We start from the raw sequence: 27,434 nt of genomic DNA, 5'->3' as shown, positions 1-27,434 counted from the left end.
TTTACTGCACATAATGTTTATAGATGCACCCAACTTTTTAAAGCATTGAAGCATAAATAATGGATGCAAATATGGTGGTAGATTTCAGAAAGGAGTATCACCAAAAAAGCAGACTTTCCTAGAGCCAAGCAATGTGACTCAGACAGTAAATCATTGAGCAATTTGGGCCATGGGCCAAAAGAAATCTTTATTAAGGAAAGGATAGGAGAGCACATGGGGACTATTGTGACTTCACTGTTAAGCACCATGGCATTATACTGCCTTTGAACCAGCTGCAAGTTAAGGACGACACACTGAGAATGACTGCCATCCATTTTGACCAAATGGTACTATCCACCACCAAATTCAAGACATATTCCTGTAATCCTGTAGGCTCCACAATGAAGTGACAGCTAGCTTTATGGATGGATTCAAACACCCATTTCATTTAAACAAAACAGCAGGAGGCTTTCGAGGAACAAAAAGGACAGGCAGGTTTAACAAGAATTGTTTCCAAGTAGTCTCGACAACAGCGATGTAGAGGTTGTGCAGTGTTTCCCAGGCACAGTCGCGCAGAGACCATGCCTTGCAAAGCTGAATGGTTTCCCTGCGTGAAAATAACCAAGAGCAGTTTATTAGCATCAAAGCCTGACTGTGTTATCCCTGTTGCAATTGAGCAAAGTAAACTGGGTAAACTAACCTGTACATGGTACTCCAAGGGTGGGACCAAGGGAACAGCTGATCCTCAGATGAGCTTTTTTCCCTTGCTGTAAACTGGTAGTTAAGCAAATGAATGATTGTTTATCCTTCTACCCACAATTCCAAGAGTAAAACCAACAACCTATTAAGCCTGAGAAAATCCTCCCTACCCAGAACCCTTAGGCAGACATATGACAAATTCCATGAAGGTGAAGCAAGAAAAAAAGTGTTGGTATTCATGTAATTAAAGTAATTATGTTCTCTCACTGATTTTGACAGACGATACATAGCTTTAAATATTTTCGCTGGAAGGTGATGTGACTTACTTTTTTAACATTAATAATCTTATATTCTGAAAACGTTACAACTTCAATTTACAAAATTACTCAAAACTTTAATCTGGTCTATACTTAGAACTCTGACATACACAATTGGCAAATACTCTTGGAATATGCCACAAGAATAAGGCTGACACAGCGTCATACTACAGTAAGCCTGTAAAGCCTTCGGTTTTTACTTCCTTCAAACTCAAAGCCCATGCTGTGGTCTACAGGCCCTACATGAGGAATGTGAGGTTGTTCTATATGTGCTGCGGGGTGCTGCTGACCTGGACTGTAGAAGGTTATGAGTACCGAACCCCCCTACTGCCATGCTATGGCCAGAGATAACAAACAGTACACATGTTGTGGAAATCTGATGGTAACAAAAAACAAGAGCATGAAATTTGATGGCAACAAATACGCACATGCAAACATGCACATCCACCCGCTCACTTGCCACCTGAAGAATGTTTCCTCCACAGTAATTAATCTCAAAGTAAAGAAAGCAAAAGGAAAGAAAGAAAAAAGGAGGAGAACATTTTTCTCATTTATTTAGTTCCATTAATCCTCAGTGGGGATGTACTACTAGTTATTGATCCTATAGGGACATTTTCTGTATAACCGAGTTGCCCCTGTAGCTGTATTCGAGCTGTATTCGTAGAAGACAGAACTTGGCACTTCCCCTGCCAATGTACTGGAGTGCTTGATGTAACCATCCAGCCAGCAGCTTGAGAACACTGCAAGTAGTTTCTCATGATTTGATCAAGGGGCTTACGCTAGAACGTTCACTGTCTCAGAACAGAGGGGAAGAGGGGGATGAATAACTTGGAGTTTGGATAAAAAGATGAGGTATCAAAAAGTATCATCAAATGTGCATTTAGAATAATTTGGACAGAAAATTCTACATTTGTCCAAATAGATATACTCCAAGAAAACAAGTTGCTCCCTCTGCAATACAGGTGAATATAAAGACCCACACACAGACCCACAGAAATCTCATCTTAATTACATTCTGTTGGCCGCCAACTGTGAAAATGCCCATAGTCTTTCCCCGTGGCTTCCAACAAACGTCTTTCCGTACCTGTGCAGAACTGCGCAGACACTTGCACCAAGCGACTATTAAAGTAATTATTGCATCTACAGTGAGAAGAGAGAGAACTTGGTGGAGGTGCTTGGGGAACCTTTGTAATATGACACCAGGTGGAAGATATGTTGTGCCACCATGACTAAAGAGATGAAGTGCAGTGAAAGACCTTGGTGGAGTCCATCCATTCTTCTAATCACCACTGAACATTTAACCTGAGACAGGAAAACAGACACACAAATGTTTCGGACAATAGCGTTCACATAAAATGACACGCAAAGCCCATAATGATAACTGGATGGAATAATACATTCCACAAAGGGGTTTTTTTTGTAAGCACAAGATGGCTTTAAAGCACTACAGAAACATCCGGACAGCTAATACACATTTTTCTTTTTTAAAAAGAAACCTCACCCATTTAGAGACCTTACAAATTGGACTAGAAGGAAAACTAAAAGGCACTTTTGTGGACAAAAGTATATGTGTTTCAAAAACGTGAAACATTCATTAACATGAATTCTGAAAAGAGGAAAGGCTGAGTATTTGTCTTTTCAGTTGTTTGATATGCACCAAGAAGACACTTTCAAGTCCTTCCCTCAAGTACAATGAAAGTAGGTTTAGTCAAAAAGCTTGCCCTTTCCAACAATGAACGCATTCAAGCAGTGAACTAGCGTTGAACTTTGATGCTGTTTTTACAGTGGAAAGACAGAGGTGAAATCTTGCGATGAGTCCACGCCAATGCCCACAGTGGTCATAAACAGAGGGCAGTCCAAAGATCCACAGTGGAAACTCAAGTAAGAACATGCAAGAGGACTCTGGGAGGGGGAGCAAAAGGGATTACTGTTTAATAAATTCCTGGTATTTTGTGCTTACGTGTCCACGCTTAACTGTAGGGTGGACATTGCCACACAAGACCATTAAAAAAAAAAATTTAAAAAAAAACATTAAAAAGGGAGTCATCTGATACGATTCCCAGCCATTATTTAAACAAGCTCTCTTTCCTTTTGCCTAGAGGAGCCTCTGGATGCTGAGCTTCAGTTGTGCAAAAAGGCAGAAATGTCAATAGTGGACATCATATTGTACTGCTCCAGGCCCTCCTGCTATATTTCAGAACCACAGCAATAAGGTGAGCAGAGAGAACATGCCTACACAGAAATAGTGTAGGCATAGCGTACTAAAAGCTGCTGAAACTCAGGTACACAAATGGGTTACAAAGTGACAACGGATGTGTCTGAAAGAGAAAATGAGGTTGCATACTTCAAAGTACAGATCAAATGAATGATTCATCCCACTGTTATTTCATGCTCAGTGGTACAGGACAAAGGGGATCCTTTGAACACAGCCAAGCGACTGCTTCAATTCCAACCTGGAGTGCACTTCAACCACAGCAAACCCACTCCTGTGAGCCCGTTCTGAAAATTTTCTTCAGCAACTCACAGTGCACCAAGAGGCAATCATTGTCTTGAGGCTGGGTGATAAAAGCTTCTATTTATGTGCCAGATGGCGTTCCTCTGAGGCTCTGAGTAAGCACTGAACAGCAAGAGTGTGATGTTCCTTCCAGGACCAGGGCCTGCACGGGCACTGAGCATTTCGTCGTGTGGCGCAGGCTACATCTGAAGAGACGGGGAAGCGGCATCGCGCTAAACGTTAGTGTTCTCCACTGAAAAAAGCCCTGCTGGGGCCGTGCAGGATCCACAAGTCTGGGGGAGATCATTCATGAAGCTGCCAGCGGCGAAGAAACATGTTTGTGGTGCATTTCCCAACTGACAAGGGTGAACAAGAAGCAGAATGGTCACTGAGGAGATGAAAAATAAGACACTCTAAAAGGCCTCATTCACACCAAGTGAATTAGTTTCGGTTTTCCTTCCCACTGAGGCCATATTCCAGGCAAACCTCATAATGTAGAACATGGGCTGAGCAAAACACACAGGGTGAACTCAGCACAAAGCAAAAACTGCATTCCACAAACTGACCCCGGACCTGCTGCCAGGACTAAATTGCCAGCAAAGTGCTGTCCTCTCCTAGTGGCACAACAGATCTAATATCTAACAATATTTTGGTTTCTTCTTTTTAATGTGGGAAGAAAGGGGTCACATTCATCTCAAAAGTGTCAAAGGAGGCCCGAATCCATCCACGTATACGATAGCATTTTACATATGGATTCGCAAACTTGAGAAGTGAGATATTTAAGAGTAAAAGCCTAAATTATCTCACAGCCCTGAGTCATACTGCTGCAGCAACAACATAGCAGACACAGTTTTGGTAACAACAGTGATTGCAACATTTCCCTGATAAACAGTACATAATTATTTGTTATACAGAGTTGTGTTGGTTTATACATGAAGCAGTTTTCCTCAGGATTTATGTAGGCTATATACCAGTGCTTCTGCCTCTCCTTGTGATTATTAATCATACTGACATCACGATTTATTAAACATAGTGGATCAAACCAGTCCACCCTTAACTGACACTATTGTTACAATAGACCAGAGTCTCTTAGGAGATTGAGCAAACATTTGATCATCAGCCAAACTGGTGGTCTTCCTCCGACATCCATGCTTACAGCTGTGACTGAATGAAGCTATTCTGTATGTACATTTTGTTAATAACAAGGTTTGTGTACATTATCTATCTAATGGGCTTTTTGTATCCGTTTACATTAATTTTGTAAATACGCAATGAGCCTAACTGGCTTGTCTGACAGAGTAAATAATTAAATTGGTATCACTAATGTTAGGCTCATTTCAAGCCCTTATATACTACACTTGTATGGTTCACTTTTATACTTGTGCACACTGAATATCTGCCAAATCACAACATCTATCTTTATGTTCAAAAGGGTCTATATCAGGGCCTCTCCACCTGCTAATTTTGGCTTTTAAAACATGCTGTTAGACTTTCAGGAATGACCAATATGCCAGACCAACCATGTTCATCTGTGAAGAGGACAAGCAGAACCAAAGGAGGGAGACGAAGCGAAGATCTTGTTATTCCAGTCTGGAAATGATCTCGTATTCATAAGAAAAGTCTAGTCTTGAAGAGGACTTCTCTTTGTAGCCTAATGTAGAAGCAGAGCACTATAGAACATTAGCCCATATGATTGCAGCAAATCAGATTATGGACAGACAAAAAAGCCACACACACACACACACACACACCTTATATAATATATATATATATATATATATATATATATATATATAAAATATTGTGGTTGGCTATACAATACTTTTATTCTGGCAATTATTGCGATAATGATCACTTCTGTCCAATCTTCTAAATTCTTTAGTGTAAATAAGAAACAATTACAGAACCTTTTGGAGCATAATTTCATTAAGAAGGGGGCCTAGATTTAAAATATTGCTGAAAGACTTTTCATGCAGGATTTGGCACATCTAGCCAATGAAGTGTCCTCCCTCAGTGAGCCTGGCAGAAGTAAATAGGGTATAATTAGCAGCAAAAGAAAGAGAGAGAAACATCTTACAGTTGATGTTCAGGGAGGCTCCATCTCTAATAGGCACCAACACAACTACAGGGCATGAGTAACTGAGCCAAAAGATAGTCCTCCAACTGAGATGTATGGAAAATGAAGCTCCACTATTATAATTTACCTACACAAACAAGTGCCCTTGCAAAGAAAATAACTAAAGGAGGTTAGGAGTTTCAGCGGTCAGGAGCTTCCGTTACTAAATAAACACTCCTCCTAATATGAAACACCAATTTATCTGAGACAGAGAACACCAAATGCCAGGAGGCTTAACGTTTCTTGGGGGTGAAGTCCACACCTGTGTCAGTGAGGATAGACAGGTCCAGACAAAATGCATGGCAAGCCTGTACCAAAAATTTGTCTTATTCATACTCTACAACACTCACTTATCCACACACTACCATACTACTTGACTCTCCTATCTGAGCATGGGTGTATGCTGGTACATGCATAGTAACATCTTCGAGCAAACTGATATAATCCCAAGCCTCTTCAGTAATGCCATGTTCTGAATCTCTACTGTAAACCACGAACAAAAAGTAACATTAACCATGTCTGCTCTTTGAAGGATTCACAAAAGAACCAGATAGTGCAGATGTTGCCATTAAAGGAGCTCAAATAAAAGTAGCTGCCCTTCTATCATCTGCAGTTCAAAATTACTGCCCCCACTCCAAAGATGGGAAAGTTTTGGCTATGGTTAAATTGCATATTTGTGTGGAAATAACATCTGAAAATAACATCTTCTTTCACCCAGCACCATCATTAAGTTAAACACACTGGACTGTAAAAGTCATTTTAGACTTATGTGAGTTTATGTGGGAATGACCCATCTGAAGCCCTCTAGTCTCATGTCTCTAATAGCTGTCTAAGTCACCTCAAATAAACAAAGTTACCATAAAATATAAGTAGCACAATGTTTATAGCATCTTAAGGCTCCTGTAAGCCACGATCCCAAACAGGCAAGATGGTGGCACTGATATATTGTGCATATTCAAGTTCGGTTTATTCGTCACATACATAGTCATACACAGTATAACTCGCAGTGAAATGGTGGAGAGTGCTCTGTCCAAACTGAGGAAAAGAAAACAGGGGTGCATAGAGAAATATAGATATTCTCTATATGTGAAATATATATATATGCAAGATAAATATATATATTTTATGCATGTACAAAATATATTAATAATATATGTACAATATATGATATTGTTCTGATTAGCGTAACTTGACACACAATATGCATACATTGAAGAGTTTTACTGTTTTATTATAGCTGAAAAGGCAAATGTCACACAGAAACAACACTACCCTGTCTTCTACATCAATTACCAATGCAATGGCACCACTGACAACACCACCCCCTAAAAAAACCTTATACTTGTGAAAAAAATACAAATAGTCCAACTGTGAGGACAAAAACACTGGTCAGCTGGACACAATAAGACAACCGAAAGTGCATAGTTATGTAATACCCCAAAGTACAAAATGCTGAAGTGCAATTAAGTCATAAAAAGAACAGGATATGAGAGGGAAAGAAAGAAAGAAAGAAAGAAAGAAAGAAAGAAAGAAAGAAAGAAAGAAAGAAAGAAAGAAAGAAAGAAAGAAAGAAAGAAAGAAAGAAAGAAAGAAAGAAAGAAAGAAAGAAAGAAAGAAAGAAAGAAAGAAAGAAAGAAAGAAAGAAAGAAAGAAAGAAAGAAAGAAAAAGAAAAAGAAAAAAAAGACTTGGCAGTAGCACACTAAATCTAAATTATTCCACAAGAAGGACAAAAGCTTTGATGTTTGCTTGCTTATACATGTCCTAGTCTACACAAAACAGTTAATGAGCCAATCAGGAAGCTGAAAAGAGGTGATCACTGCCTTCTGACATACAAATGCCAAGTTGTGTGTTCTGTGGGGGGAAAAAAATGCAAATGATAATGTCTCCATGGTCTTTCTATGGCCCATCAATGGACCATCAGAGCACACTACCAAGGCCACAGAGTCAAACTTAAATGTCGAAGAGCAAACAAATATACACATTTATGTGTGTGTGTGTGTGTGGTGTTTGGAGGAGGCATCAAGTACTGTGGAGATGGATGTACATTAAAATGCATAACCAGATCAAATGCCTTATATAGTGATATAAAACAGGTCCACCATTAACAGTATGTGCACCTGAGACAAAAAAGCAAAAAGGTAAATAAATTGTTGTCCACTAAATGTTATTTCTGAAACTAAGCCATTTTGTGGAAACGATCAAAATTACACTTCTTTGTGCATCCTATCAGCAGAGTGAAATGGGAGTATAGAACTCTATATTCTAATAAACTAATGCAATATCACCCATAAATGCAATAAAAGTTTGCAATTCAGTAAAAAATGAAATAAAACTCAATAATTTGCCTAAAAGTAATAAATATCGAAACTGCTATTGTATTATCATTTTTACCAATACCATATAACATTATTGGGAATTTATTATATTGGTTACACTATTTTAAATGGTCTTTTTAGATTAAAACATTTAATACACAATAGACACAATAAACATCTCAATGATGTAGCAGTAAAGAGGATTCTGAATATATTCAGATTATCCACATATTTGTAATTAGTGTAAATGTGTCGATAATTTGCAGAATTCAGTTGTTTTTCATTTTATTTGAAGTGCCTAAATTGATATCTGTAGATGTTAACCTGAGAAGTCACTGAACATGTAACAGATAATACATACCCTCACAACATACTCAACATGTTATAGACATGCTGTTAACATTCTTTAGCTGGATTAGGTTTTGGCAGGGGTAGCAGGTATACATGGGCTAGTGGGGCTAAGCCATCCCTGTCTTCCACCTAATAAAAACATCAGAATTATTCATATTTTTTGCCATCCACATCATCTTTCTTGCTGTTAATAAATATTTTGAACTTCTATGGAGCCAAGAATACTATCACCACCTAAAGGTCATAAGAAAAATACAATCTTGCTAAGATGGGCTGATTTGATCTAGCCTCAAGCTGCAATTGTGTTTAGACGTATTACACACAATGAAATCCCCCATCGATCAGATATACATTTGGACTCATTTTTTAAGCCTATGATGTCTAGGTACACCTTCCTTCCATCTGCATTCAGTACTATTTGAAAACAGGCAGGCTACAAAATGTAAATCTCTGACTATAAACATGTAGAAGTTAAAGAAAATACATGGAGGACCACAGCACATCAGTGAGCATCTTTGTAACACATGGCCATGATTTAAAGCTTTTTTATTTCCTATGTGTCACCTGGTCTTTTCACAACCAGGAAGAATGGAATACTTATTATCTTGGTAGCTTCCACTGCATAATGAAAAGTCTGCATGTTTATATTTTTGTCTGTTTTGTTTAGTTGTTGTTAAAAACATGGCAAAATCTAAACAATGATGAAAAATGTAACATTTACAAAATACATAGTATCTGATGTGAACGTTCCATTGTTAAAAATGACACCTGTTTTTTACAAAAAGGTCTACAGGCCTTTATTCTAACATTTATGTAGGCTATCAAAGGATTAGTTTTAGGATTAGGGCCAGGGTTAAGAACAGGTTTTGGGTTGAGATTAAGGTTAGGGTAAAAATTACAGCCAGGGTTAAGGTTAATGAGAATTAAGATGAGTCTTCTTAAAGGGGACCTATTATGCTTTTCTGGTTTCTCCCTTTCTTTTAGCGTGCTTTAAAGATTTTTGTGCATGTCAACCATCTATGAAGAATTAAAGCCCAAAGCACACACCAAAGTGCTGTCTCCAACTTTTCTTACACCTTGTTGAAATTTCAGCCATTTTCTTTGTTACAAGATGATGCAATCTCAAAATTTTCCACACTGTCTGTCTAACAGCTCATAGCTAAGATGATAGCCAAGTTTGTAATGCCCCTGGCATTTTTGCACACACACACACACACACACACACACACACACATTATATATATATAAAAATAAAAATCTAAATTCTGCCTGGTTGCTCAGAACTGCATGTCCTTTCGTGGGACCACAAACAGCATGGAAACCACTGGACAATGTAATAATTTCTGACATTTCAACACACTGCCCATCAGGATATTCACTTCAGTGTATTCAGATGCTTCACTTAAATGTTGTGGACATGTTTCTGCATTTCCTTTTACTGGTTCTTGCTTTGCCTGTATTGCTCTGATCACTGATATTTAGAATTGTTCCCCTTCTGAGGAAGAATCGTCTCCAACTGCATACAAATGCTCCTCTGACTCATTCATGAGAGTGGTGTTACAGATACACTAAAAATAAATTGTTAACAAAATATAAAGACTATATTAAATGATGAAAATGGAACATTCCCAATAATGTAATAAAGGTATTACAAGTGATCAAACTGAGAATGTAAGAAATTCTCAGTGTTGTAATACAGTAATACATTATTGGTAAAACTGGTATTACGTTAATGGTCAAAACATTGTATTAACTTGGTTAATAATGTAATAAACCCTAATGTGGACACATTATTACATTTCTCGGTGCCATTACATTATTGGAAAATTATTATAATCTTGGGTTCTGCAGGAGGAGAAGGAGTTATGATATACATACACTCATGTTTAATCGAGACACTGTTTTAGGGATTTGTTTTTTAAACACAAAGATGAAAATCAAACAAATCATGGCCTTGGAGTCATACAGAGCCTAAAGCTGTGTGTGTGTGTAATATTATATATATATATATATATATATATATATATATATATATATATATATATATATATATAATTCAAATGTATTCTAACATCCTAAACTGAAGCTGCTAAATCTTCACCTTCAGTCTGATGCATCAGGATTCATTGATGCATTTTATACCTCTAGTTACCAATGACTAATATGAGTAATATGCATCCACTTAAGGACTAAATCAAAGAACATTTTAAATAGCAGTAAACTTGCCATGAAGAGGCTGCATCCCTGTTGAAGGTGAAGAATGAGCCATGGATCATACAGCTGTAGACAACATCTCAATGGAACATCAAATTCCAGAATGATTCAAAATGTGTCAATTCCATACCCACATATTCTTCCAAAGGGTTACACTCAGAGAAAGCAGGCAGAAAACAAGAAATTTAAGCATCACAGACCTAACTAAAAGTCGAAAGACGAGACAACACATTGCTGATATGTAGGCAGTGTCACCATACCCAAAGTCAAAAATGGTGGTGTTGGGGCACTGACACACTGTGACCCATGTTCTTATTACATCCGCCTGCAATAATTCTCCCAGCAAACCCAAGTACAAGCACAGAAGCACTGCGGCCTAGCTGCTCTGTGGTGGCGGTGTTCAGTTGGAGATCAACCACAGACTACACATTTGAGCACTGGAATCAGTCAAGACAAATGATCATGAACAGATGACCAGAGCACAGCTTCAGAACTGTCCAATGACAAAACATGACATCTGTTTGTTTTTATTAAATCCATAGCAATAAATCAAATAATACTTAAAAAATCATAAACAAGACGATTCAGTTAACAAAAATGGAAAAAACATTGACTCTACTTGTTTATACATATTTTATAAAAGTATGCTTTCTTATTCATGAATATTTTCTTTTGATGCTTTCATTGTAGTTTACTGAAACTATTAAACTTGGCCCCCATCACTGACTGATTGGGCTCTCTTCCCTTTACTTTCGTAATGCTACGATCAGTATTGTAGAAAAGCAAATTTAACCAAAGAGCAGCTGGAAGGTTAGTCATAATGAGGGGGCAGCAGGAGTTTGGAGAACTCTGCCCTTATCTTGCTCTTCTCATACTTCCAGGCTCTGGCTGTATTAAGTCTGTCAGTTCAGTGAATTTATGTGCACTCCACCCCCTTCAGAGCTGCAACCACTATTCTTTTCTTGACCATTTACACGATTAATAAACACTGGATCATGTGAACAGGCACCACTCCATGCTTCATCCAAGCCTGTGTAGCTCAGGTTGTGCATGTGCTCTTGGTTATGAGGTTTCAAGTATTTACTCCACGATGTGTGACATAAATGCAATAATTCTAAAGTTGAAGGGAAACAGATCTAGAGGATATGGGATACACATTTCCTTCTCTCTTTCTATTCATGCATTCTTAATTTACCAAACTTTCCACCGTGGTGACAAATATACTTCCTGTAACACAGCCCTCTTCAGAAAAAAAGTGAAGGCATCTCAGGGAAAATCACTGATTATATTAAACTGGTTATACTAACAAGATTGTCAGCAGGCTTTTCTGGGCAACCTAAATAGACCAACTATCAAAGTCCAGATTACTGAGGAAAAAATGAAGGCTGCACTGGTTACAGATATGAAAGGCATCATCTAGCACAGTGCACTCTAGATGATGAGAATGCATTTTAAGAGGATTTTTGGGATTTTGCCAACACATTTTCAGAAAATCCAGCAATCAGAGATAACAGCATACCCTCACACTAACATGAATGTCTAGCAATGCCATGAACCTGCCATGAAGGCTAAACCTGTTCAGTTCTGGTATGTGATATGTCTGAAGAGCACACCTGAGCCCAGTTATAAAAACTATCGGCTATGTTTCATCCAGCTGGAAAAATGGCAACATGTTCTTGGCTCAAGTAAGTGAATACATTTTGAGCTACACATCAAGTAATAAAGATAAGCAGACTACTTTCACTTGCAGCTTGATCCTGTCAATGTGCATGATTTTGAAGAAATTAACCTTGATTAATTACTACCTATAAAACTTTGCTTACTGCTTACGAGGGTTAACATTATTCAAACATATCCTTGAACTGCTTACATCTCATCAAGACACAAAAATTAACATTTTCTAGCCCAAGAAAATCCACTCCTCATAGTGTAGCATATGCCATGTCTCTCCAATAAATATTCCTTTCAGAGACTGCCTCAAGTCTTAGTCTGCAAAAGCTTATGAGTGGGAGCAATCAAAATTCACCTTTTTACTTATTTGCGGTCCCATGAATGGTTTCTGCATCACATACAAGAACAGTATGTGACCCTGGCAGAACAGTTTGAAAGTAAAATACTACTGCTGTTGTGACTCCAAACACATCACATTCCCAGCAGACAAGTAAACAGATGAAAAAATGATTTAATTGGCTCCTTTAAGCTTATGGGCAAGAGAGAGAAAAGTGACAAGTGTGGCTGTGTTGGAGCTTAAGTTAGATTCTGTTGTGCTTTATGGAAGGACGATGGTCACAGGCTAGACATGACTCAGCTTCACTAACGTTAGCACAAAATGGTGGGGCATAAACAGGGCCATTGTTTTTATGAGCAAGAAAAAAATATATATTTACATTTTTAAAACTTAACATATTTACAGTGCTTTGTAAAACACCATTTCCTTCAAAGAAATGTGAGAAGTTAATGCTTTGAAACCTGGAGTGAATAAAATCATAAGGTGTATTATGATGGAAAGTTTAGGATTTGTTAACTTTCTCGCGCAATTACGGTGAATTTATATGTACCTGGGGTCACCAATAACGATGTGGATGACCTTGCTATAAAAGTGTAAGCCGATGCTGAAGAGACCCCCACAGGAAGCCATGAAATGGTCGCTAGGAATACAAGCCCACATACCAGTAGACCACTACCGGGGGCTCTGATCTTAGCTGTTGAAGGCTAAGTAGAATCACAAGCAAATTTTACATATATAAGATCCGAACGTATATTATGTCATGCCCGTAAAGGAGGCTTGATATATACACATATAATGCACACGTTAAAAACGTTAGCTCTATGTATCCAACTTGCACCGACATACACTGACGGAATGACGTAAACAAATGACAATCATGTGAAAACTTGCTACAGTTGTATTATGGCTATGCAGCTCTTGGTTTAGTAACCTAAACTTTCTCACCTACTTTAAGGTCTATCATAAGTCGGTTAGCTAGGATGACTAGCTAACTTACTAGTCGTTTCTTTAAAAAAAAATTCAGTTATTGTGAAAGTTAAATTAATTACATTATCACCAACTGTTAGCTTTTGACAAATACCGTATGTAGACCACAGACAAATGTCTACCAAGTGGAACAAAACTATGGCATCCTAATAAACTTGCAGTTACTTTCATGTAGAAGTGTTCAATGTAGACACCACATGGAGCGCCACGACAGCGCACTGCGGACTAGCTAGCTATAAGGTTAGAGAACCCAGCTAAACAGCCAAGATAGAAAATGGACACTGCCAGCATTATATTGCGAAATCAGGTCGTGCACACACACAACGAAAGAAGCCATGTCGTTTTAACATCAGTGGACATGCTGTTCGTTAAGACTGTAGCTGGCCGATACAATTAAACTAGCTAATCTTGGCTAGCCAGCTAGCTGCCTAGTAACGTAGTTAGGTAGCTAGCTGGTAAGGCTTGCGAGCTAAGCTATGCTATCTGAGGAGATTTCAACCCTGGTCACACAATGACATGCTAGCCGCTACCTAGCTAAGCCCAAGACTGTTTAGAGTCGACTAGAACAACCCATTTGTATTTCTATAGAAAATCTCTGAATATAAACCCGTGACTCTACCTTTTTCATTCTTGGAGCCTCTGCAACCGTGCCATCGCGATTAACAAATGCTTCGCCGCCGTTTTGTTGTGGATCTGGCCGCTTCATCGCGGATGCTTGAGGCATCTTCATTGGATTCGGCGTCGAGGTTACCGGACTCGGATCCCCCTTCACAGTGGCCTGCGATGTCGGAGACGGTGCCGAAGCATTACATTCGCTGTTTAACAAACCCTTTTCGTCTGCTTTAGGTGTCACTGGTGAAACAGCAGACAATTCTTTATTGGGGACATCTTTTAATTCGACCTCGGCCATTTTCGCTGCCATAAGCTGAACTGACATCGCTGCAATCCAGTGCTTTTTCCTATACGAACGAAGAGAGCGCGACACAAACGGCTTCTCGAGGTTAAATAACCGCAATTGATTGTGGGAGGTGTAGTCTACGGAGTGTAAACTCGTAGGGAAAATCTCAAGCAAAATCTTTTTTTTTTTGTTACGATTTGGATACACGAGTGCATTTGCACTGAAAAAGCTTGTTCAAAAATAAATCTAACTCAGGAGCTAGTATGTGTTCACTGTTCACAAATGTGTAATGCCTTTTTCTGGAGCGCTATAAATGTTAAGGCGCCCAATGGAATCAGTTTCTCAATACACACATTAAGTTGTCGTATGGCTTCTGAACTGGGTTATATCAAAAAATGCAGAGATCTTGAAATGCAATCTAAAATTCAGTGCTCTAAAATAACACATTATTCCAAAAATCTCAAGTTATTGAATGAACCTAAAAGTGAATATAATTTTCAAGTAGTTTTGTAAGTCACATCACAACAAAGTAAATTCTTATTTAACTATATACAAAGATCAAATGTCTATGGAAATACAAGATTTAAAGATACACAATAATTGTGTAAATATTTTAAATACATAGCTAATGGCCATGGCTTGAAACACAATTTTTAAGAATCCTTATGATATGCACAAAACAACATCAGTAGTACCAGAAATAGTAATACTATTTTAAGTACCCCGTTTGCATGCAATACTGACATCATGTGGTAAAATAATTATAATTATAATCCTTTATAAAGACTCATACAAAACATACCAGCAGAAAGATCAAGTAAATATTTCAACAATGAAAAAGGAATAATGTCTGAACAGGTTTGTTTCATTTATTGCATCTACTTGTTATATTAAATCTACTTGTTATATTAAATTCTTCTCCAGAAAAGAACTTAATATAATACAACAAATAAGCAATTTGGCAGATGATATCCCAGAAGCCCTGTGAGTGTTGACACAAGTCCATTGCTGAAGTGGACAGCATGTAGCAGCTTACCAAATCATGATCAGGCAGCTAAAAGAGCCTTGACAAACAAAGAAACTGTCATGACTAATATAGAAGTCCAGTCCTGGTACAGACCCACTTTAACAGACACCAAAAAAAAAAAAAAAAAAAGTATAATTTGCTTGAGTTACAATCTGGATATGTACATAAGACTCTTCAGCATGAATGTGGTAACCCTGACAACCAATTAAAATTTAAGGGAAATTTTCAGCTATTTAGTTCTCAGCTACTTAATGGTCTCATCTCTGAGGCTGAAAATTCTCAGCTCAAGGATATTAGTCATATTACTAAATACATAAAGAACTTAACGGTAGAGGATGTACCCAGCAACAAGCAGGAGTAGTCAGGTTTGCAGAACTTTCAAAATAAATAAATGCTTTACAATTGATATATGACGATAACATTCACAAAATAAGGAAAACAAAAACAAACATTTGAACATTGGGGAAAATGCTTCTTCATGGCTTGGTACCTACAGCACACAACTAGCCAACACTCTAAAAAACAGTTTAACATTTATTACAAAAGAAAAAAAAAAAATCAACTGCATATTATGTACAAAGCAATTTTCTGCTCTTCTGACTCATTCTAAGTATAAAGCTGTTAACATTTTTCTGTTTAAAATGGATTCTTATAGCACTTAAAATAATTCAGTGCCTCATGCTAGGCTACAGAAAATGTTTCTGGATCTTAACTATAGCCTAGGACCTGTGCACAATTCTCTGAACCTTCTGAAGCGTGTAACATCACTGTAAATTCTACCAGTAAAAATAAAAAAAGTCACCAAATCACAGACTTTGCCACATTTTGGTATTTGAGCAAGCATTTCAGAATGTGTTACATTTATGTAATTAAAATACGGTTACAACGTTAATCACCAAATATCCAAAGAACGTTCACTCCCGATAGCCCCAGATTGACTCTCCTATAGCAAAAAATAAAATAATTTAAGATTCATGGGTTTTCTTAGTAATCTTGTAAATCAAGATACACATTTAGCTTAGTATTTCAAGTTTGGCATGGAGACAACTACTCAAGATGGATTACTGACTTTTTAGAGGAACATTTGGCAGGACTTACCCTAGCATGCCAGACTCCTTGGTTTTAATGATGAAAAGGAACATAAGGACTGTGTGGAACAGGTTGTTTCTGCCCTGTGAACAGTGTCATGCCAAATTAGAGTCACAGGAATAAAGAATTCCTGGCTGTACACAGGGGGAGCTTTGATGAAACACACTGTACCTTAGGCAGGCTGTAGATATGGCCCTGATAGACAAGTTGATAGTGAGGGGGGTTGGTACTGCTTTGGTGGATGCAAAAGAGGTTCTCATTGGAAAGATCTATTTAAAACACACACATACACACGCAGGCATGGGATGAAAGAAAACACTATGATGGAAATAATGGTGTACTGTAACTTTGTTCATAGCATTACCTGGCTTGTGTGGTGTCTGGATAAAATGCTGAGATGTGAATGTTTTCCCATCTGGGTACTTTGGGTGGGGAGGAAGCCTGGAGTCCAGGTAAGTACACAGAATATGCATCAGAATCTACAAAACAAAAATCAAGTCATATACTGCTCTGGTCCACTAAGGAGCACAGAGAAGGGGGTTTCTGCAGAGTAACCCACTAGCAAAACACTACAGACAAACACAAAACATTCTTAGGATTTTATAATTTAATTCCTCCTGCATAATGCATATAGGTTTTGTACAATAAGAGAAAAGTAAAAAGATGATTTTGCATCCTTAACACGAGTGTGAAACTCACAGCCGAGTCAGTTGGCAGGTCTGTGTCCCACTTTCTGTTCTTCAGGTTCCCTCCCCCATTCCAGCGAAAAGAGCTCATGCATCCGCTGTGGGCCAGCTCTGGAGTGGAGCAGCATTAACAAAACACAATAGCACCATACACAACTTGCATCCCCACAGTAAGCTATTTAAATAGTGAAACTACAAACAAAATCTGATAGAAGCACAACACCTTCTCAAACAGGCATTTAAATAAATGGAGACTGGGAACTAGCAAGCCACAAATGCAAATTCCGTTATACAAGGTACCAAGAGTTAAGGATAATCACCCTTAATCCTCTCCACCAGATACTCTTGGTTAGGTGTGATGTCTAGGTACTGCACTATAGCACTGAGGGTGGGGATGACAGATGCTTTGACTACGGCAGCCTGTTTAAGGCTGCTGATGCTGGCCTCTGGAAACACAGGAAGAGATTAGCAGTGCTGCATAGTTCAAGAGAAAGAAAGCAAAAAAACAGTAAAAAGTGCATTGTTGAAAGCATTACCTCCTATCTGGAGCTCTGAGCTGCCCGTTCTCCTGAGTTGGCTATTGATGGAATCCATCTCTTTTACCAGATGCACAAGAATGGTGTCATTTATCCACTGCATGTGAGAGAAGAGCTCCAGTTATTTAATTTGCAACAAAAGGTTCTCCATTCAAAAGAAAAGTAAAAGTTGTCTGTTACTAAATAAAAAGGACATAATTAAAATGTGAACACACTTCTTGCCTTAATTCAGCTTTTCTAAGTCATACTTATATGGAGAAGGACACTGGTATAAAATTTGGAATTTCCTGCCAGTTTTACAAGAAATATGACTCATGGATCATAATATCCTTGCCCACTTGACTGTGTGCTTGTTTTAACACAAAACCTTTTGCATATTGTAAAGGATTGAAAAGAAAGAGACATGCTTGTGAAAATTTGGAAAGCTACCTTACATTTCTTAGTTTGGCAGTCCAGCTGTCAATATTGTCAGTGACCACACGACTAGTTGTAACACGTGCCCAGACCTGAGAAACCAGACCACAACTGTACTACAAACATTGCTGTATACCAGAAGAGCTACACTATATGAATGATTGTAGGCTATGCTATCTTTAAACTAGGCCGGTACACCAGGCTTTGTGTTTTGAAGCTCCATTAAATATATAGCTGACAAAAGCTTGTTGTACCTCCTCAGCAGCTTGTTTGGAGCCCAGCTCAGTTTCATCTTTGTGGGCAGAGGGAGCCTGGGAGCGACAGGCCGGCTGGTACTGGAACTTGCGCAGACTCTGAGCATAGTCCCCCACAGAACGGTTATAGTTCCAGAACGTTGGACTGTGTGACGGAGATGCCGACTCAGGGCTCCCTGAAGAAGAGTCAAACAACACCCTTAATGGCAGCCTCACTTCAGAACTGTTAAGAAAGCTATTTGATAATCACACTAGACTGGATTTTATGGAGGAACTTTACCTAGTTGACTACGGTGGCTCTTCTCCTCCTCGGAGCGAAGGAACTTCTCCAGGGTCTTGAGGTCATCCATGTAGTCTTCCTTGACGCCTGGAGAACTGAAGACTGAAGGGGAGGTGCGGTAGCGTGTTCTCAGGCTGGTGCCCTCCGCCGGACCCAGACTGCTGGGATAGGGTACGGAACTGCAGTTCAACACCTGAAGACATGGGCGTCACTACGTCTTTGGGGGACAAATATCTCTCCACTGGCAATATTTCAGAATAGTAGTTACAGAAGTTGACATGTGCTGCGCGCGCACGCGCATGCGCACGCACACACACCTTTCCAAAGGCCACAGGTGGGGAAAAGGCTGCCCCACTGCCTGGTGAGGATGGTGTGCTCAGAGGTGGGCTGAAGCCAGACACACAGCTGGGGGAGAACTTGGGGGTGGTGCTAGGGGGCCGTGCAGGGCTGAAGCTAAGCACATTCTGACCCTGCAAGGGAGAGGACTGGGAAGGCACTGGAGTCTCCTTCTTTTCAGGTTTCTGGGGTGGCGAGGCTTGAATTCCTGCAGATGCAACATGAAAGGCTCCAGTTTCTGGAGAGGGAAGTCTTAAAATGCTGAATTATTACAAAGGTCAGTTGTAATCACCAGAGTTCCGGAGGCCAAGAAGACGATGTTGTTCTGGGGTAATAGCAATGGTTGAAGGGGCCATGGTGTACTTGAAGTACTTCCAAAAATCAAAGACTGCATTTAGGCTGAACAAAGAGGCCAGTGCCAGTTCTGTCCTCACACACCAAAGAAATCCAAAAATATAAGAAAACCACAGGCCTCTTGTCAAACCTAACAGACAATCAGCGTTACCACATACTTACCAATGTACCAGATTGGCCAGTAAGTTATGTTGTAATATCTACTGAGCAGCTTTCCTGACCTGAAATACATTTTATCGTATTATGAAAGTATAGCGCATTGCATTATCGCTTACATAATATTTGTTAGATCTCTTACATTTCTGTGTAAATCATCCCAGCAAGAGAAACGTTCAGAACTGCCCAGGCAAGGACAACTTGCCGTTCTTGTTCCTCCCTTCTCATCCTCATGGTCTTTTCGATGAGAGAGGACATGCCTTCTTTATTGGGTGTCATGTTAACAATGTATTACGTTGGCTGGGGACATTACAGAACTTCTTTTTAAAAAGAGGATCGTCCACCTCTACGAAGCATTTCGCGTTTAAGGATTAATGTTTAGCAATTAACGTAGCAAAAACAAGCTAGTTAGATAGCTAGCTAACGGTTAACTAGATTCTAGCAATCAACTGACAATTACCGCAGGATCAAACTTCTCTCTAGCTATGCGCCTCAATTCTAACCACAACATAAGTAGATAGCTAAGCTAACTACTCTAGCCTTTGCATGTATACAGAACTTGCTATTTAGATATTATAGCAAGGCAGGAGATAGGGAATATTGTTAGCTAGCTAGCGTTACCTACCTAAGAAAGATATATTCATGTATCAGCACATTGCGTGCTAGTTAGCTAGTTAGCCTAGCTATCATACACTCCTTAGCTTGCAGGACAGTAGCAAGTTATCCTATTTTAACCTTATTTACTTCAATATTAATACAAAACATAAACCAGAGACATACAAATAAGCAGTTCTGCAGACTGATGGACCTCTGAAGTGGCATTAAGAACAGGGCACATATATCTGAACAATCATAAGTTCAAACTTCAAGGCGGCAAAAGGGAGCTGCAAGCATATGTTACCACCGCAGAACAGCGCAAGTCGCCGGAAGCACTTTTTTTTTTTCAAAAGAAAAGTGTCGCCGTTTTTTAGTTTTTCTAATTTATTCAACTAAAGAGCGATGTTGTTCTCTGTAACAGATGGCAAAGCAAATATAACCATATTTCCATCCATCCTCTGGAAAGATTTTTAAAAAAATTTAAAAAGTAACGAAAAAGAGTTCGGCATCATATCAATATACCACCAGGCACAAATGACTTAATTGTTTATCATCTGAAATTACTCAGTTATTACTGCTCTCCCCAACAATCACTAAAAAAAATCCACACTTTTATTTGGACTGTGGTACTGTACTAATGTTCTTCTCTGTAGCCAGGTCAGTGAGTGGATTAGTTCCTTGAGAGTAGTGTTTTGATTCTAATCTAGTACATGCCCCCTGCATCTAGGCACAAATTTACAGGCTTCAAAGTAATGCTCCCCCACCTCAACTTCCTTCAGACTTCATCCTGCCTTCTAAAACTGAGAAACCTGCACAACCTGTGTCAGATCGTGTGAACAAGCCTGTGCACCATGATTGTGTCTTTGAGTATGTCCTCCTCGCTAATGTATTTGGCTGGGACCATTAAGTCAACTATGAATTCCATTGCAAGTTGTTAAAGCAATATTATTTGATCTCCTCTTAATTTTATTCCAAGACCTTTATTATTTTCTCTTAGTTATGTATTGGGTTTTATTTCCCCTTATTTTTAAAACTGTGTACATGGTTAGTGAAAGAAACCAAATGCACTTATATGCTTTACAAAGTTTAATATTGTCATTGAAAGAAAGACAAAAGAAAATTTAGACGTAATTACTTCTTCTGTGCCATAAGTAATCACTTCTTCTGTGCCAAGCTGGGGCATTCCTGACTTTAGTTGAATCTTATACATGGCCTACTCTGCCTGGCCTGTTAAAAGTAATTGCGATGGCTTTTGCCAGTTCTGGGATGCTTTAGTCTGTTGCTGAACTGGTCATCACAGGGTATGGCAATCACATGTGGCTGAAGTGAAGTGTTGGGGACCCCACGTGATCTCTGGGCTGCAGGTCGGCCACTGTGTGCAGCCATCTCTTCATGGTGACGTCTTATCACTGGCAGAAAGTGACTTGATTGTTTCCTTGAAGAGGTTTCTCCATATCTGACATAAGGCTTAACATCTGGGTCCTTCACCGAACTCTCAGCCATGCCCTGGTTTGCCAAAAACATATCGTTCAGTATAATCACTGGCAGCTTGTTAGAGGTCTTTTGGATCTTGGGGAATTTGGTTGCTGGCGTCGTTGTTGCCATATGCTGGGTTTTCTCCTTTTTTTGTAGACCTCCAACAATGTTAGGAAAGCGATAATGCCCTTCCACAGCATTCTGTGGGGCCAGGAAGGAGCAGTTCTTACCAAATGAACCACCTTTCATGTTGGTATCTAAAAGAATAAAGAATGTGAGAACATTAGATAATTGTAGCACAGAAGCAAGGGACCCTTAAGGCTAGGACTTCAGCATAGATATTTGAAGTTATTAAATTTAATCAAAACTTACCTGTTTGTGTATATTTGAATAAAATATTCCAATAAGATCACTGTTGATCGTTGGGATAGTAATATAAAAGCTAGCTAAACACTGTAGCGCTGTATTCCGTTGTAAACACCGAGTGCCAAATGATGATGGAATCTCCGAAAGAAAACTTATCAAAGACGCACATTATTGCGCCATAGACTCGCGCTGTTACGTAACTACACCTTAAGGATTCTGCGACCGTCTCTAAATATGATTTGCTTTATAGGCCGTGCAGTCAATACCAATTATGTCACGTGATTTTCCCTTCTCTCACACGTTGTTTTATCTGACGCTTTTATCCAGAGCGACTTACAATTATGACTTGAGTACAACTTGGGCAGTTGAGTGTTAAGGGTCTTGCTCAGGGGCCCAAAAGTGGCAACCTTCCGATTACAAGTACCTTAAGCATTGAGCTAGAGAAAGGAGCACGTGCAAGGATAATAACTTGCAGAATTTTTTTTTTATTTTATTTTAAGAGTAACACATTTCAATCTACAATCTATCTGTTCAGACCTTTACATTGAAAACTGATCCAGGTGGATAGACGCATATTGTCCACGTGATTCTCAGAAAGGAAAACACTAGCTAGCTAACTAGCTAACAAACTAACCGTTTGTGTTGAAACTGAGGTGAGTATTTACAACCTCATGATACGTTTCGTGGCACATACATAAATATTTCAGAGACACAAGTGAATTTACTATTGCTTTTAATCGCAGTACTCCACAATATATTAGTTATTCACATCATATAGCAGGTACTAACGCCCAGAGTATTTCGCATAGGCTAAGCTAGCTAGGTATCTGGTGAAAACACTAAGCATCAAGTATAAGTAGTAAGAACAACATAGCTAGATAGCTAACGCTAGTTAACTAATGGTTTTTAAAACCAACTTTCGTTAGAGTATAGGAATGTAGGAAATGCATCATGAACACTAATTGTTAATCATCTTTGTCTTGGTTTTCTTTTAATTTCTGTAAAAGATTAATTAATAACTAGGGGGGAGGAAAGAAATGACCAACCCACTGAGGGGAGAAGTTATCAGATTGTACAAGAATGTAAGTGAAATTGAATATATATCCTAGCCTCAACTAATTTATGCTTCTGTGTGTTTTATTTATTTGTTATTGTTTGTTTTGATCTAAAAGCTTCTCTATCTTGGAAGAGATTACCCAAAAGGCACTGTATACTTCAGGGAGCGCTTAAAAACAGCTTTTATGAAGAACAGAGATGTCACCGACCCTGAGAAGATCCGAAAGCTTGTTGATCGAGGGGAGTTTGTAATTAAGGAACTCGAGGCCCTGTATTTCCTTAGGAAATACAGAGCGATGAAGAAACGATATTATGACCCCGAACACTAATGCCTCTGCTTCTCATACAAAGAATGGGACAAAAACACAAACTCTCATTAATAAACTTTATTTAGACATCAGTAGCATTTGAAGATCAAAAGGCTGTTGGCGTAAAGGATGGTGTTTATCTCATAAAAAAATCTACTACTTATAATAGATACAATCCTTGGTAAAACAAGGGTCACAACATACAAATTATCCATATAATTTGTTTAGGGTGGCATCATTTATGTACATTGCATGTCATTGTAAAATTGTCATTCTACCCAAGTGAAAACTACCATTTCTTGTAAATAACTGCCCTATATTTATGATGGTGGAACGCAGCAATTACAGAAATGTGTTTTTAAGAAGATAGCTTTCCTGGTTTCATGTGTATTTTAAGGTACTCTATCAGTTAAAATGCTGAAAGGTGAAAAAGTGATGGTTTATTGTACAAATATAAGATGTATTCACTGTAAAAACAAAACAAGTGTCCTATGTTAGGGTTCTACGGGACTGATATTTTGTGATGTCTAACTCAACATCACAAAATGCAATGTTGGTGTTACCAGATTTCTTCTCATACTTCCCAACCAGGTCAAGTTTATCTGCGTTTCTTGTGGCCTGGAAGTAAGGATAAAATAACATGCAAAAATTGTAACACAGACAAAGATAAAATATAAACTTTACACCCACCTTCTGCTTTAGAGTTTTGTAGAGTTTGTAGCAGGTTAAATCCTCCTTCACTACCGTCAGCCCTGGTTGCAGTTTTAGAGTTCTACCCCCTGTGTAGGTAGAATACAAGGGGGAAAACATGAACTATCTTTTTTACTTAGAAGTATTTTTCAGTTGTGGTAAATGTAAAGTTATTCATTACCTGAAAGCAAACTCACTGCCAGCCCCACAGCTATGACAACTAAGGTCCCCACAGGGCAGAAATACAAACTTTAGGAACCCTCCCCACCTGTCCAGGGCTTTGTTCTGCTGGGCTGAGGTGATGTAGCTTGCCTGTGTAGGGTACCTGGTCCAGTTTGTTAATGCAGCCTCAGCAATAGTGAAGTTACAGCCATGTGTTTTCAAAGTGAGAGGCCTGGTATTCGCAGGTAGGGGGTGATAGACCTGGGCTCCTATACATACCCAGAGTGATATGGCTAGTCCACTGACCAGCCCAGCCAAGCCTCCCTACAATACATACCCATGTTAGACTCTTAATAATAAATAATACACTTCTACAAGTTTTTCTTTATATGCTACTGCTTGTCTACAAAGCATCTACATCAAAGATTTCTCCTGTGTGTTCTCATACTTAGAGCACTACCTCATCATAAGAAAAACAAAGCCTATTTTCTGAACCTCAGCTCAGTCCCACAACACCTTCACATTGTGGTTCAGAACTCAGCCTGGTGGTTCAATTCAGAGCCTTGACCTCATGACACCTGGCATGTCTTTCCTTAATAAGATCTAAACATGCCCACAAAGGAAAAATCTTGCTTGCCTTAGTGTTATTTTCCTCAATGTGTAAATGAGCTTCACTTAAAGTTCTATTGACCGATCCCTGAACTCCTGCCATTCTATCTGCACTTGTACTCTTTGAAATGTTTCTTTGGCCTTGTATGTGCACTTGCAAAAATTAGGATAAATTGTAGGTTATAAATCCCAGATTCACTGTACATTTTGTCACTTTCACTATTACCATTTACACCATTTTGTAAGATGCTCTGAATAGACTGACTGCCAAAATTAATGACTGTAATCACTGACTTTTGAATTTGCACAGGGAAACAGGATGCCTAAAACAAAAAGGCCAAGGACAGGTCCGCCAATGGTGCCAAAGATGCTAATAGCCGCCTGTAAAAGAAGGCACAGATCAGAACAAGAACATGCCAAACCGCTACTCAGATGATAGAATTTGTTTCTAATAAATAAAAGTTTACCTGTAGTAACCCCCCCATCAAAGATGCAAGACCAGCCATTCCAATGCACAGAGCTCCATAGAAAATGCCTGTGACGTCATACATGGAGCCATTGTACAATAAAAGCTTCATGTGCAGCACTGGCTGTGGCATGTTGTCATGTAAATGCTATTGTTTCCTTACTCACTCAGTCCTTTTGATGTCCAGATGAGCTGTTGCTCGGAAAAGCTGAAATATGGTCTTATCAGATCTGTAACTGTCACTGCAGCTAATGCATTCACACTGGAGGATACTGTGCTGAAGCAGGCAACAGGAAAACACACATCAAGTGCATACGTAGTAGTGACTTAATACATGGATATGCTGTTTGTGCTTTTCTGGATCCACTTCACGGTTACCACAGTGTGGGCTGATTGGGTCAAGTGAACGTGTGCTTATAGAAATCTAACCTTAATGTGCCACTGTACACTGCTGCCACGAACAGACCAGGAATACCTGGATATGCTCTCAAGATGTCCAGCACAAGGTAAGGCATGAGCTTCAAATTACACAAAAAGTTGTAAAAACAGGTAATTGGACATGTGGTATATCATATCCAGTCTATGGCTACTAGCAGGCTTTACAGATCACATTAGATAGGACTAATTGATATTTATTATTATTATTAGACTGTTCTGTTTCTTTCACAGATCTGTTACCTGATCTTGAGTATTCACGCGTTTCGCTGTCCATGGATCGCAGTTCTTATAAACGGAGTACAAACACAGTCCGCAAAATATTGAACACAGATTGATGGTCCACAGAGACACTAAGTTCACATACAGTGACCTGGAAAGAAATACAAACCCAGTTTATTCTTAGTTTACATTATATATTGGGATGGTAAAACATGGTAGTCACTTGATGCATAAGGAGTGCCCTGTGGAGTTTGTTGCTCACATTTTTGCATGGAACAGGGACTTGCAGGATACGTATCTTTGCACCTGAGTTTGGTTAATACCATAAGCACTGGTCCAAAGGAATGCACCTCCAATTATGACAGTCCAAAATGTGTGCCTTCTCAGAGGGTTAGGGTCAAAGCTTAGGGGAAGAGATATATAAAAAAAAGACAAAGACTAATGTTCCCTGGGAATGTTTTACAGTGTTCCAAGACCTGTCCACCATATTTAACTGACTCCCATACATTGACTTATATAGTGATATTATAACTGTCATATTGTAACTCACTCCCATATGTTGAGACGGCCTCCCTGGGCAGAATCACTAATGATGATGGAAACTCCACCCTGTAGCAGCACAGACTGGATAATGACGGCCAGAAACCCAGCCACCATGATGACCACCTGGAATGCGTCAGTCCAGACCACTGCTTTCAGGCCACCCTGCCATATAATGGAAGCAGTTTGACATTTCTAAGTGCTGTATATAGGAATGCTTTAATTATGGTTTCATCAGAGACTCTTAGCCCTTTTAGCATATGCACTGCTGCATAGATCTTGTACATTTTTTATTTATTTAATCAGAATATTATGCATCGCTTTTAAACTATAACCACAAGCAAACTAATTAAAGACCTATTGTAAAATTGTTAACACTAAGAGAATGTTGACTGCTTTCAGTTGAGTCTTATGAAGTAAGTCACTTATATGTTGTAAGTAAACTTACCAAGGTGCAATAGAAAGTACAGACCACTCCAGTTGAGATTACAGCTCCCCATAGATGTATGCCACTGACTAATACATGGAGGAAGAGGAGAGAAGTTCACTTGACCTGAACTGAATGTACTTTTTTGAGTACACCAAGTACACCATGTACTTTACACACAAAGATCCCACCTTGATTTAAAGCCAAAGCTGGTGCATAGATAACCAGACCAGTGTACAGTAGCTAAGGAATGGGGGAAAAATGCAATATTTACTTAGTGCAACCAATGATCATTTCCCAGTTTGTTCAGAATAAGATCTGTAGTGAAATAGAGACTTGTGCCATTGTGAGCACTTACTGTCTGAATTATGAACAACACTGTCCCAAACAGCCGAATTGCTTTGTCAAACCGCATCTCCAGGTACTGCAGGGACACAGAATCAAAAACTCATGACAATAATTCTATATGTTAAACACAAGTACAAAATGAATGATCATTTTGTTTGCTTTTGAGTATGTTTTTGTGAGAGAAGCAAGCTGTAATATCGATAGTGTGGTATCAATAAATA

The 27,434-nt window shown here is 38.9% G+C and overlaps 4 protein-coding genes across 9 annotated transcripts in view; 1 reads left to right on the top strand and 3 right to left on the bottom strand.

Annotated features, from left to right (window-relative positions):
• Positions 1 to 14,555, bottom strand: part of ahcyl2b (adenosylhomocysteinase like 2b) — a 28,151-nt gene extending 13,596 nt beyond the window's left edge. Inside the window, exon 1 of one of the 4 annotated variants that reach the window (XM_081722869.1) lies at positions 14,101 to 14,555. In XM_081722869.1, coding sequence (XP_081578995.1) covers positions 14,101 to 14,418 — 318 coding nt within the window. In that variant the 5' untranslated portion in view covers positions 14,419 to 14,555. The remainder of the gene's footprint in view (positions 1 to 14,100) is intronic. The other 3 variants (XM_081722870.1, XM_027015841.3, XM_027015840.3) reach the window with 3 other exon arrangements.
• Positions 14,556 to 15,223: 668 nt separating this feature from the next.
• On the bottom strand, positions 15,224 to 20,425 carry tmem209 (transmembrane protein 209). Of its 3 annotated transcripts, XM_027015843.3 has the most exons (15): positions 20,292 to 20,425; positions 19,654 to 19,811; positions 19,518 to 19,576; positions 19,294 to 19,425; positions 18,983 to 19,209; positions 18,666 to 18,858; positions 18,386 to 18,561; positions 18,152 to 18,223; positions 17,718 to 17,814; positions 17,502 to 17,627; positions 17,195 to 17,292; positions 16,860 to 16,974; positions 16,667 to 16,764; positions 16,505 to 16,578; positions 15,224 to 16,349 (listed from the first exon to the last, which is right to left on the bottom strand). In XM_027015843.3, exons 2-15 carry the CDS (start codon positions 19,788 to 19,790, stop codon positions 16,295 to 16,297), a joined length of 1,659 nt encoding a protein of 552 aa, XP_026871644.2. In that variant the 5' UTR covers positions 19,791 to 19,811; positions 20,292 to 20,425; the 3' UTR covers positions 15,224 to 16,294. The 3 variants fall into 3 exon arrangements, 2 of the variants coding, with proteins under 2 accessions (XP_026871644.2, XP_026871646.2); XM_027015845.3 differs by lacking the exons at positions 19,518 to 19,576; positions 20,292 to 20,425 and having other exon boundaries at positions 19,654 to 19,790; XR_014125870.1 differs by lacking the exon at positions 15,224 to 16,349 and having other exon boundaries at positions 16,860 to 16,936; positions 19,654 to 20,425.
• Positions 20,426 to 22,496: 2,071 nt separating this feature from the next.
• Positions 22,497 to 24,010, top strand: LOC113569523 (LYR motif containing 5a). Its single transcript, XM_035528624.2, has 3 exons — positions 22,497 to 22,603; positions 22,958 to 23,032; positions 23,123 to 24,010. The coding sequence occupies exons 2-3, from the start codon at positions 22,988 to 22,990 to the stop codon at positions 23,333 to 23,335; spliced, it is 258 nt and encodes an 85-aa protein (XP_035384517.1). The 5' UTR covers positions 22,497 to 22,603; positions 22,958 to 22,987; the 3' UTR covers positions 23,336 to 24,010.
• Positions 24,011 to 24,331: 321 nt separating this feature from the next.
• Positions 24,332 to 27,313, bottom strand: LOC113580967 (sodium-coupled monocarboxylate transporter 1-like; the record flags this gene model as incomplete). The annotated part of the gene is made up of 11 exons (XM_035528145.2): positions 27,224 to 27,313; positions 27,057 to 27,108; positions 26,887 to 26,954; positions 26,449 to 26,603; positions 26,161 to 26,301; positions 25,920 to 26,049; positions 25,671 to 25,759; positions 25,409 to 25,518; positions 25,243 to 25,310; positions 25,070 to 25,156; positions 24,332 to 24,490 (listed from the first exon to the last, which is right to left on the bottom strand). Coding segments are annotated over exons 1-11 (1,116 nt in total), but the record flags the coding sequence as incomplete, so codon positions are not given.
• Between the last annotated feature and the right edge of the window lie 121 nt (positions 27,314 to 27,434).

This window comes from Electrophorus electricus, chromosome 11, assembly GCF_041902795.1.
Source record: "Electrophorus electricus isolate QZ-2024a chromosome 11, ASM4190279v1, whole genome shotgun sequence".
NCBI lineage: Eukaryota > Metazoa > Chordata > Actinopteri > Gymnotiformes > Gymnotidae > Electrophorus > Electrophorus electricus.
The sequence above is the reverse complement of the archived record's forward strand: the minus strand, read 5'-3'. Positions and strand labels throughout refer to the sequence as shown.

Excerpts from the sequence above, each read along its gene's own strand:
- tmem209 (XM_027015843.3), bottom strand. The coding sequence starts at position 19,790 with ATGACACCCAATAAAGAAGGCATGTCCTCTCTCATCGAAAAGACCATG. Across the intron at positions 18,859-18,982 it reads CACCTGTGGCCTTTGGAAAG|GTGTTGAACTGCAGTTCCGT; the intron begins GTGTGTGTGCGT and ends CCATGTCTTCAG. Across the intron at positions 17,815-18,151 it reads GGACTGCCAAACTAAGAAAT|TGGATAAATGACACCATTCT; the intron begins GTAAGGTAGCTT and ends TCTCACATGCAG.
- LOC113569523 (XM_035528624.2), top strand. The coding sequence starts at position 22,988 with ATGACCAACCCACTGAGGGGAGAAGTTATCAGATTGTACAAGAAT. Across the intron at positions 23,033-23,122 it reads TTATCAGATTGTACAAGAAT|CTTCTCTATCTTGGAAGAGA; the intron begins GTAAGTGAAATT and ends TTGATCTAAAAG.